The sequence below is a fragment of the Notothenia coriiceps genome, unplaced genomic scaffold, assembly GCF_000735185.1.
Source record: "Notothenia coriiceps isolate Sejong01 unplaced genomic scaffold, NC01 NC01_scaffold00037250, whole genome shotgun sequence".
NCBI lineage: Eukaryota > Metazoa > Chordata > Actinopteri > Perciformes > Nototheniidae > Notothenia > Notothenia coriiceps.
This window is the reverse complement of record NW_011369951.1, coordinates 640,678-652,237: the sequence shown is the minus strand read 5'-3', so window position 1 is coordinate 652,237 and position 11,560 is coordinate 640,678. Positions and strand designations below refer to the sequence as shown.

Here is an 11,560-nt window from a genome sequence, read left to right as displayed (position 1 = left end):
AGTCTGCAATGTTGTGTCTGTTGTTGTGAGAGGTGGCTGACTGTCACCGTGCCAGAATGTGCTATTAATTAGAGGGGCTCTTAAAGCGGGCAGCAGGCCAGCCTTGGCTTGTTGTGTGTTTCCGCTGCTCCATATCTAAGCTGTATGATGTTATTTGGTTTGCTTTGGTTTTATGTGTTCTTAGGAACATTGACAGTTTTTTAATTGATAGGAGTGTAACCAAAAGCAATCAGTTACTCTTTATGAATTCTACAGGACTCAATGTTCCCACCCATCCAGAGATGAACCTCATTTTCTCCTCTAATAGATCAGCACATGTTCTTGTGAACAAGCAGAGTAGCAGTGTTTGATTACAATCCGCGTTTCCGCCAGGGGGGCGACTTGCCGTCATTTGACGCCCTTATTCAGCTCGGAACGCCTGAACTCGAGCCGAGGGCGTCCAAAAAAATAAATAATTCGAGAGAAGGTCGAGTTTTTATCGCTTGAAATGACGAAAAGCAAAAAGGACATCCCTCTGTTGGAGGGGCAAAGGAGTCTGGTGGGATTCTTTTCGCTGCCAGCAAAGCGTGTTCCTCTGACGGAAAGTGTACTGCCGGCGAGCCTTGACGGGGGGTGCTAGTGGAGCACGCGCGTGAACTGCGAGCGCCGGAGCCTCGCAGCGGCGAAACTGAGGCTCCGTGGTAAACTGTGGTAACACGAAGAGCCGTTTAGGAGCCAAATGATCCGGCTCACTAAAAAGAGCCGGAATTCCCATCACTAATACGTAAAGAGAGAGTATCTATAAGGGACGGCTCAATTCAAAATTCAAGTCACGTGACACGACGTGACATCACACAACCCCCCTCCCCCCCAGCTCTCGGGGTGCACGCCCTCTCAGCCCTGGTCTGGCGGAAACACTGATTACAATTCAAACCGGATTTCATTTGAGTTAAGAAGGTATTATTCAAAATGTGTTTTTATCTTTTTCTCATCAAGGCGTTCCTCTTGGTCAGTTCCTTTGTGAACAAAAACAAGCATAAGGAAATCTTAAGTAAAGATGAAAACAATGAATGATGGTTTTCATTTTCTACAACCGTGTCATTTCCATGTGCCTTCCTCATTTCTACTGTTAATTGTAAAAAGAAAACTTTGAAAGAAGTCAAACCCTTCAGCCCTCCAACTGTGTTTTTCCCGGGACTGTAACTCAGAGCGACCCCTGGGTCATTTACGCTCGGATGATTTGTCCCCTTGAACTGATCAATGGACTCTGTCACGGCCCTGAAACAAATCGATCGGCCTGCCACTGCAAATGGCCGTGGCTTCTCAATGACTGTAGCTTGACTCGCACTCCGTATGCGGAACAACAGCCACCGGTGGACAGTGATGAAGTGTAAAGGGGAGGGGCTTCCCGTTAACCTGTTCCTCTTTCTGTGAAGGTATCTGGCGCTGGCGGAGTCCCTGCCAACATACGGAGTCCATTACTACCAAGTGAAGGTAACAGTGCTGCCCCCAGTCATAAAGCAGCTTAACCTCTTGAACAAGCTTCTGTCAACATGCTGGCTTCATTTGTTCTCTGCATTTCATCTTGCCTTATTAGGGCTGCACAATGAATCAATTGTTTTGGTTTTATGGACTATTGCAATAGCCAAATTGCTGCAACCTCAGTATTTGGATAAGGCTAGATATGTGAAAAGTGTGGCCTGGCCTACAAACAGTATTATACAGACTGATACAAAAAAATCACACTATAATCAATTCGATATGTTTCTATGGTGATGTGAATAATGCTTCAAAAATGATCATTTCATTCAATAACGCAAATCATATCGCATTTGCAATGTCACTCAAAATAATCCTAATTAGATTCTTTAACCAAATCGACAGCCCTATAACACATACGTTCACCCTTTATTCAGTGAAAGCAGCTACACATGCATGAAAGACTCCACATAATTACGTTAAGTTTAGCGATAACTCCCTTCTACATGCATCCACTCACTTTCCCAACCAAACCTCGTTAGATCAAGGCGTCTGGGGAGATCAGACGGTGGCGTTAAAAACACTCAGTCAGGCTTGCAGGGGCTTTTTAAGGCTTGGATGTATTTGATCTCCTCTTGTGTTGCTGTTGCTGAGAGCCTAATGGGGTAATTGCTTTAGTAACAGCCCTTTTTCAAACCCCCTCACCAATAAAGCTACCTCTAATGAGTGGTGTGTGTGCATGTGCTTTCTTGCAGGACAAGCAAGGATTACCGTGGTGGCTGGGCGTCAGCTACAAAGGCATCGGACAGTACGACCTGCAGGATAAACTCAAGCCAAGAAAGGTAGGAGCAACTCTTTTTTACATCTGTTGTATTTACTGTCTTTTATTTTCTTTGTTTTATATGTTTGTTTGTGTAGAGTTGTATTTTTTTGAAATCTTTTTTTGGTTTGTTATGAGCCAAAAACATAATATTTCAAACCTATTTGCTTTAAACTTCTCTTGGAAGTATGTACACTTAAGCGAGACTGTGACTGCACTTGAATGGCTGGTTGAAAACAGAGCTTTCATCTCCTCTTGTTAGCTGGTTAATGATCCACACACACTGTAAATAGGTGTAATTAAGACCCTGGTTCCCATGTCAGTCAGTCAGTCAGTCAGTCAGGAGGAAGACAGATGGGGAAAACATTTTGGAGTATCAGTACGTGCTGCTCAGTCAAGGCTGTAGGTGTAAGAGCAAACACAGAACAACTAGTAACAGTGGAGTGAATTGTCAAAGGGATAAAAATCGACTCAACGTGCAAAGTTTAAAGGGGAAAATGTGCAAATAGCAACACTCTGGATTAAATAGCATACAAGTTCCCTTTTTGATTATAAAAGCTTATCATTGGCTAGTCAGTGTTGCAAGTAAATTAAAACCCCCCTTCTTGCCAGTTAGTTTGTAAACGCCACCTCTCCCATTTATTACTGAAGAGATACAATAATTAAGTGTAAAAAATGGTTCACTTTTTAGCATGACTTTCCCTTTTGACATCAATTCAGGAATCAATAAAAGAAGAATCACACAACTGTTCTAACTGTATGCCTGCTTGGTTGATGCCTACTTAAATGAAATACTCTCAGTACAGAAATGTCCTGCTCCTGTACTGTGATGTTTGAGTTAGCACTTGTCGTGTCTGTGTTTGTTTGAGATGCGTTGTGTGATAGTGTCCCAACCAAGCGTTTCTCCCCGGCCTCTTTCATTACACGGAGCTGTTGTTGTACGGCAGGAACGTGTTGACATAGCAGGGTGTGCTGTTACTCCGAGGCATTAACGGGCACAGCCACAGTATGTCTCTCCAGACCCTCCCTGTGGAAGGTGTAATTATGGTTTCTCTGGGGGGGGAAAGCAGCATGCCCCTGGGACTCGGGTTGGCACTCTGCCATGCTGGTGGGTGGGCATTTGGAGGGTCTTGGGGTGCTAAAAGCATTTCAAACTAGTCTCTGAGCCCTCCAACCTCCTCACATTCAGAGGGGACAGTCATAGAGATGAGTTGGCTGTTTTGGAGCAAACTTTTTGCCTTCTGAGTTTTTTTTATTTATAGAAATGTATAGCTACTCTACTTTTGCCTTTTAGGGAGTCCTCTGTATTTAATGTTGATGGGGCTTCCTGCCTCAGTTCACAGCCCCTTTATTCACCCCGGCTCACCCCTCCCTGCCCTCTGCCCATCCCCTTTCAGCAGGCTGTATTCTTTATGCTAATCCATGTGTGTGTCTCGGAGGGAATACAATTGATCAAACAATACAGAACAATTATCTGCGTAGGCGGCTGGGGGCTGGATTTAGAGCTGGTCCCGGGGAGAGCTCAGTACTTGTGTAGTTAATAGAAAAGTACTTCAAGTGATGTTAAGTTTTGTCAAAATGATTGAAAGCCACTCGAATAGCTTAACCTCCCAGTATCTTCTCTGCACGCATGCCATCAGTCTATCTTGAACATAGAGCTGCACCATTTTGAACTGGGGTGGTTTGGAAGAAGGTCTGCCCCAAACTAATGTGTTTTGTAAGGTCAGTAGAATATCATTTGTGAGCTCGGACATTTCTGCAGTTCTTGCTATTTGAAAACAGAGTTTGCCTTAATCGGTATATTGTGCTTTCTGGGATTGGGATAATATATACTAATCCATACTGAGATTTTGATCCTATTTGAATTAGGGCTGCACGATTTTGGGAAAAAATCTAATTGCGATTTTTCTGACAAATATTGCGATTTGCGATATTTGTTTTTAAGCGACCCAACGTAAGTTTATTGTAAAATGCGGCTATAACTCCGGCTAGGAAGGTCGTATCAACGTGCTCCCGTCTCTAGCACCCCCGCAGCCCGAGCTACGAGTGAAATAACTAAACTTACATGAAACTTCCGTTGGGCTGCTTTAAAGTCAAGCTTCAGTTTAAGATTCACCCTGTAATAGAAACATGTGATGGAGCATTACTAACCTGACTCAGATGGTTTGATTCACCAAACTATCTAGGAAAGCTCCATTGGAAGCCGTTTGGAAAGGGCAGGCACTTTAAAAATCTGTCACAATCTGTCTATCACCTTCTATCATGTTCCAATTCTGAGTGGTTACCAATGGCTGGTACATGTGGAGCACAGCACTTCTGATTGGTGTGGATGACTGACACACAAGAAGAAAAAAAAAAAATGAATATCATGTAGATGTAAGTAAGCACTGTCTACTCTACTGTACTAGGCGTAGCTTGTGTCTTCCAAAATAGGACAAAGAATGCATAAAAGATGCCGGTCTGTCACGTAGGTGGAGGAAACATTCATTTGATGTGATGAACACAACAGTGCTTCAATGTCTCCAGGACACACTGTGGGAATGAAGCAGATGGCAAGTCAAGACTCAATTCTCCCTGAATTAAAGCCGGAGACTTTTCTGTCTCTCCTCCTCTCTGGGTGACACTCTCCCAGTGGGTAATGGGACACCCTCCAAGACCACATGCTGCTCCTCACATATAATCAGCCAGCAGAACCCAAATGAACCTTCAGTGTGTTACGAGGGACAGTGTCAGCCTCTGGGTAATAATGACATGGGAGCTAAAGAGCTGAAATAAAAATCCTTTCCACTTTTGTTTCACTCATCCCATCCTGACAAATATTCTTCCGCTCTCTTTTCCCATCTAAATCAACGTGTTGTGCAACGTACAGTGTTGCGGGAATGTGACGTGTTACATGGAGGGTGTGGCAGATCTTTTTCTGTATGAGCGTGTGAGTCAGAGCCTTTGACATATTTATCCGTGTATGATTTTGCGGACTCGTGGTCCTGGGGTTCCTCGGATAGTGGGTGTGAGGCTGGATCTGAACAGCCGGATCCCATCGGAAACCACAGGCATGTTTGGCTCTCTCATGAGCGTGCTAGTGAGCTGGCGTTCTCCTGCTTTAGGAACGTTTTGTTGCTTTGGTTTTCTCTACCTATGACTTGTGCTGATGAGTCACTTTTTTTACGTAGTCCAACTTTCTTGGAGCGTTTCCACTTTTAAAAACCTACTTTCAGGTTGACAACCCCATTAAATCAGTATGTAAGAATATTACTTAGTTACTTCCTTTTGGAGAAAAATGAAATACTACTGTGCTCTACGGTTGTGTTTTTTTATACGAGTTATATAGTGTGAAATATTAAAGAAGGTACTTTACACTTACACATGTTTTTGAAGCTTCATTAAAGTGTTAACTGTACTGTGATAAAACAAGCTGGTGTTAATAAACAGATTTTTTAATTAGATCGCCATTTCATAGGTTGAACATGGCTCGGCAAATCAGCCCTGCACCTCGCAAGGCCAATTCTGAGACAGACACCAGATGATATTTATATTCAAAGTTAAGTTTTTACAATAAAAAAGAGTGTTATTCACCACGTATTATCTAAATCACACATTCAACCCAACCCCCCCTCCAGCCCCTTGCCCACAAGAGAGATGATGCAGTAGGTGGAGTTACCCTCAGACCTATGGTACATTTGCAATTAAAACCCCAATAAAAAAGGTTCCTAAAGCAAGTTCTGACCCTAAACTGGTAATAAATGGTGGTTCATGCACAGATGAAGGTCACAGCTGTGAGCCTACAAAGCATCCAAGAGAGCAGGAACTAAGAGAGTAGAATATACGACCTGTGACAGTAGAGATAAAGGTGTGTCACAGCCCTTTAAATATGTTGGCCATGGCTTCGGCCGCAGGCTTTTAGTTTCATCTTGTTACTGGCACACCGGTGTGGAGTAGCTCTAATAGGGGGAATGATCCTGTTCATTGTGTAGACCTTTGTTTCAGATCGGTTGTTATGATGCTAATGATGGTGACTAGAGAGTGTGAATTGGTGTGAGCTCTCATCTGCAGTTGGAAGTTGCATGCAAGGCGGTACCCGTGCTTCTTTTTGCATGTAGAGCCCACCGTAATAAAGACAAGAAATCAAATGATCGCTATAGAATGGGGTTCATTGCAGAGAAGGGTTACACACACACGAGGAATTAGCTTCTTTTTTATTTGAATAGTGCATACATAGACACACAAAGGGGGATACGTTGGAGAAAAGGAGCAAATAACAGAACATTATAACAACAAAAAGACTATTATAACAAATTGGAAATAAAGAGAATATTTACACAAAATATAAACACACAAAACTAATTACAGTAAAAATATGACAAATACTAAATGGATAATAGCAGTATAAGTCAGAGGTAACACTACATCATCCAGTGTTTCCCATACATTGATTTACTTGTGGAGGGCCTCCACAAGTAAATATCGTCCGCCACAAATGGATCTCATAAAAAANNNGGCGCCTGGGTGGAGGCACTGTGGCGGGAGCCTGAGATTCCACAGTGCCAGTGCGGAGAACATGCAAACTGTGTTGTTGCCGGTTTGGAACGCATTGCCAAAAGTGTGGAGGTGGCTGATTGCCTTTCATGGTTGCCGCACATCGCCAACCTTGGGGAGGAAGTAGGATAAATGGACGGAGCGGATCAGCATGAGTGACTGACTCCGCCACTGACAGCATGATCACACAAATCTACACCACACACCACACCAAACATTTCCTGCTCTCTTCATAAAAAGGAACCCATGCCATGTTATTATTTATTTTACATTTGTTAATTATGGGGTACTGATTATGTAAGAGGTGGTTAACCTGTTTATGTTTGGGGGTCCGGATTGTTATGTTGAAATTTGGTTTTGAGCTAATTGTGTCCACCTGTTGACGGGTTAAGCCTGTGGGAGGGGCTAGTGGCTCAAAGGGACAGGGTTGGCCCTGGAGAAGGGTCACTCGGAAGAATGTTGCATGAAGCAATCAGCTGGGACCGTGTTCGGGAGATTGTGCAGAGAAGCAACACCTGAGCATGTTTACTCCTGAATGAGTGATGGACGGTTTGATTTGGACGGTTATTTTTTTTGTTTTAAGTTTGCTGTTCCCGCTATATATTTTTTGGTTGCTGTATAATAAAAAGTTTTGGACCTTTAACCCAACCGACTAGGCCAGTGTTTTTTGAACAGACAAATAGAGCCCCGTCCACAGCTGCTAATGGTAGCCACCAGAGGTTATGCGCAGCTTCCGGTTTTTCTACGCGACTCAATTTGGTAACCTGTGTGTGTATGTGAAAACCATTCCTCGATTCCATTGGCTCACGGTGTAGAAAAGATGTCCCAATCAGTAAAATCGACCAAGGGGGGCCAGAGATATGGAAAATCCACCAAATGACCAGAAGTGTTTTTTTTTTGCTAAACTCTCTAAAAAGGTCAAATGTCACTTGTTTTGCATCAATCTTTGATACAGGGTAAGCTTATATGTTTTGTACTTTGGATTCCTAAAGCTTTTAGTATACCTTACCATCATCCAAGGGTATGTTTTCACTATAAGTACAAAATAATTTTGCGGACACGATAATTACAGTTTTTTACTATGTTCAATCTGAATTTTCTTTAAAATAAAAAACATCTATATGATTCTGTACTCTTCTACATGCAACGTCACAGGTTTATCATTACTTTGAGAAAAATATAGGTAATTTAGAATAGAATATCTTTATTGTCATTCACCCATCAGTGTAAACGAAATTCAGTTGGCATCTCTCACTGCAGTACATAATAAGAACACATCCATAAAAGCAGTGATAAAGCAGAGACAGTAGCAATAATCAGGTCATCACTTAAATGCACCTTACCAGAATGTTAAAATATCATTTTTTAAAGATTAATGTTAAATAAAGGAAAACTACAATTCTTTAAATATAAAATAGTTACTAAAAATATCAGTTTGATACTTAATAAATATACAAAATAAATAACATATGGTATTCTTTAGGCCTGCAGTCTTGATGGGAAGGTAGTAGTGTTTGTATGTGTGCATGTTCAAGTTATAGGAGTTTTGTGGTTGACAGGGATGGGAGTATGGAGGCCACAGCTCTGGGAAAGAAGCTGTTCCCTTGCAGTCTGTTGGTGCGGGATTTTATTGACCTGAACCGTCTGGCCCGGACGGCAGCTGTCCCGACACAGTGAGTGCCGGGGTGGTGATGTCTCTGATGATACTGCTGGCTTCTTCATGTAGTCGACTTTTGTAGATGTTGTCAGGTTGGGGCAGCTCAGTCCCAATGATGCGCCCGAGCCAGCTTCACCAACCGTTGCAGGTCCTTCCGCTCTGCGGTGTGCAGCTGGTGTACCCACACAGTTTATGTCAGCTGGTCCCGGTGCTTTCAATAGTCGACCGATGCAAGTTTTTTGTGGAAGCCTGGCCTGTCTCAGTCTCTCAGAAAAAAGAGTGTGGAAGAGCATGGACTAAGCACACAAACCTGGTGGGGTTCCTGTGTTACTATAGGGGGGGGGGGATGATAGGTGCTTACCCGACTCTGACTTTGGCTGTGGTCTATCCAGTCAAAGTGAAGAAGTGCAAAAGTGAAAAGAGCCAAAGCCAAGAATATTCAGTTTGCTGACCAGTTTGGGGGGCATGACGGTGTTTGAAATGCGGAGCTGATGTGTCAGAGAGGTGTGGAGGGCCTGAGTTGATGGCGTCTTCTGTGGAGCGCTTTGGCCTGTAAGGCAAACTGGATGCTTGTCAAGGTCAGGTGGGATGATTGTTTCTGATATGGGAAGCACCAGTTTCTCAAAACACTTCAATGACTATTGGGTGTAGAGCGCGACTGGGCGATAGTCATTTTTTTTAGGCACTTCACAGATGTCCTTTTTAGGCCACTGGGATGAATGGTTGAGGATTTGAGGCAATGGTTGGACAGTACTTGTTTGTAATGGGGTTGCAATATATCAGAAACGCCTCTGTTCCAGTTGGTCCAACACTACCCTTCAGTACCGCGGCCCGGCACTCCGTCTGGGCCTGGCCAACTTTGGCTTGGGTCTGATTTTCACTCAGAGTGGTTCCTCACATGAGTGGTGCTGTAGAAACCACGTGTCTCCTCAGCAGGTGGGTGGTGAGGGAGCAGATTCCCCTCCCGGGGTGTCAAAGCGGGCGAAAAACCTCTGAGTTCCAGGCTTACATCAGGTAGAGTTTCTGCCAGACATGAATGCTGCATCGCTCTCCTTAAGCAGATGACTTCCACATTGCCTAGTAAGTCCATGGCTTTTGATTTGGAAACAGCTTGTAAATGTCCTCTGAGTTAAAACATTTGCCCTGTGCAGAAGTTGATGTATCCTAGTACTGTCTCAGTGTATTCCCCCAAGATCCGACCCTTTCAGCAAACAAATCCCAGTCTGTGTGTTCAAAACAGTCTTGCAGCATTGAGGTGGCTTCCTCAGACCATACTTGTACTGTCCTGATAGCTGGTTTTGTTTTGCAGATCCGTGGTTTGTAAGCTGGAGTCAGAATGAGTGAAATGTGGTCAGATTGTCGATTGTAGATGTGGGGATGCTGTTGCTTTAAATGCCCCTGGGATGTTTGTGTAGACCTGGTCCAGGACGTTGTTTTCTCTTGTTGGGAAGTTCAAATTTTTATAGAATTTAGGCATAACTGCTTTAAGATTAACATGGTTAAAATCACCTGCTACAATGACTACACCGTCCGGGTGCGCCGTCAGCTGTTTGTTGATGTCATCATGTAGCTTTTCCAGTGCTAATTTAGCGTTAGCTTGGGGGGAATGTAGACTGCAATCAGTATTATTGTTGTAAATTCTCTCGGTAACAAGAAAGGTCTGCACCTTACCGTTAATGCCTCCAAGTTTGGGCAGCAATGTTTACTAACAATGTCCGCTGCTGTGCACCAGCTGTTGTTTACGTCAGTGGTTCTCAAACTTTTTTCAATAATGTACCCCCTTTGAAAAAGAAATTCAGCCAAGTACCCCCTGATCAGCGCAAACATATTGTTAGGGAACAAATGCCAATATAAAGAGGTACAATACAGCGCTGTACCATCAGTGTCTGATTTATTAAAACAACAACCTTGTAACAGAGAAACACTTAAATGCTACATTTCAAATGTTTACAATCCATTACTAAATTCATGGCACACCAATTTTAACATCATGCAATAACACTAAGACGACATTAGTTGCATTGAACTGATCTTTTTAATAAGTTGTACTTACAATCTAGTGAGAAACATGGGCTTGTGCTTCACTGAGGATCTTTGTCATTCTGACAGGGAGGCAAACTGCAGTTATTACACTTCGTGTTTTTGAAATATGTACAACTCTAGTCTATTAATATAAAACCCACACTGCTCAAACTTCGTTACTTTTCCTAAAATTTGTATATGTACCTATTTTTTATTTATTTTTTCATTAACATAAACAAAATCTCACGTACCCCCTGCAGTACTCCAACGTACCCCTATTTGAGAACCACTGGATTAGACCACCAACAAAAAAAAAAAAGAATTATTATTTTTTTATGAGATCCANTGAATGCCGTGAATACACCGAAATACACGTGTTGAGGTGGATCGCTGCTGATTACAACGCGCGGGCCGAATATTCGCTGCTGATTACTACCGAATATCCGGAGCCGGATATTCGGTAGTAATCAGCAGCGAATATTCGGCCCGCGCGTTGTAATCAGCAGCGATCCACCTCAACACGTGTATTTCGGTGTATTCACGGCATTCATTTTGTTATTCTACAGTATTGTTGTTTTATAGTTATTTGTTTATGTAAATAACCCAATTTGTGTTCTTTGAAACTGAAAAGGATATCGCATTGTGTTTGTTACTTTCGTTGCAGTTGTATATTTGGTTATATATTTGTTTATATTTGTACATTTGGCTTGGCTTCCTATTTATGGACATGCTTTTATTTCGAAGGAGAGGTAGCGCTTTTGACAGGAAGTTGTTGTTGCTATGGAAACAACGTGACGGAGATTAACGGAGAAAAGTCATATCTACATATAAAGACGGAGAAAGTAAATTCTAACGTTTATGGTTAAGTGTTAGCACCCCCCGAAGAGGCACAAGCTCTTACGTTGATATTGGAGATTTCAATAAATTCAATTATTTAAAAAAAACGAAAAAAAACAAATAACAAAATTGAAACCCGAATAGTACTCCAATGAGCGAATATTCAGATATTCGGGTACAGCCCTAATATATGGATTGTTGTGTTGTTCTTAATGTGTGCATATGTATAAATG

The 11,560-nt window shown here is 42.5% G+C and overlaps 1 protein-coding gene across 1 annotated transcript in view; it reads left to right on the top strand.

Annotated features, from left to right (window-relative positions):
- Positions 1 to 9,464, top strand: part of LOC104967157 (FERM domain-containing protein 4B-like) — a 25,471-nt gene extending 16,007 nt beyond the window's left edge. The window contains exons 10-12 of the mRNA XM_010796572.1: positions 1,416 to 1,473; positions 2,214 to 2,300; positions 9,291 to 9,464. Of these exons, the coding sequence (XP_010794874.1) occupies positions 1,416 to 1,473; positions 2,214 to 2,300; positions 9,291 to 9,464 (319 nt within the window). The remainder of the gene's footprint in view (positions 1 to 1,415; positions 1,474 to 2,213; positions 2,301 to 9,290) is intronic.
- Positions 9,465 to 11,560: the final 2,096 nt, after the last annotated feature.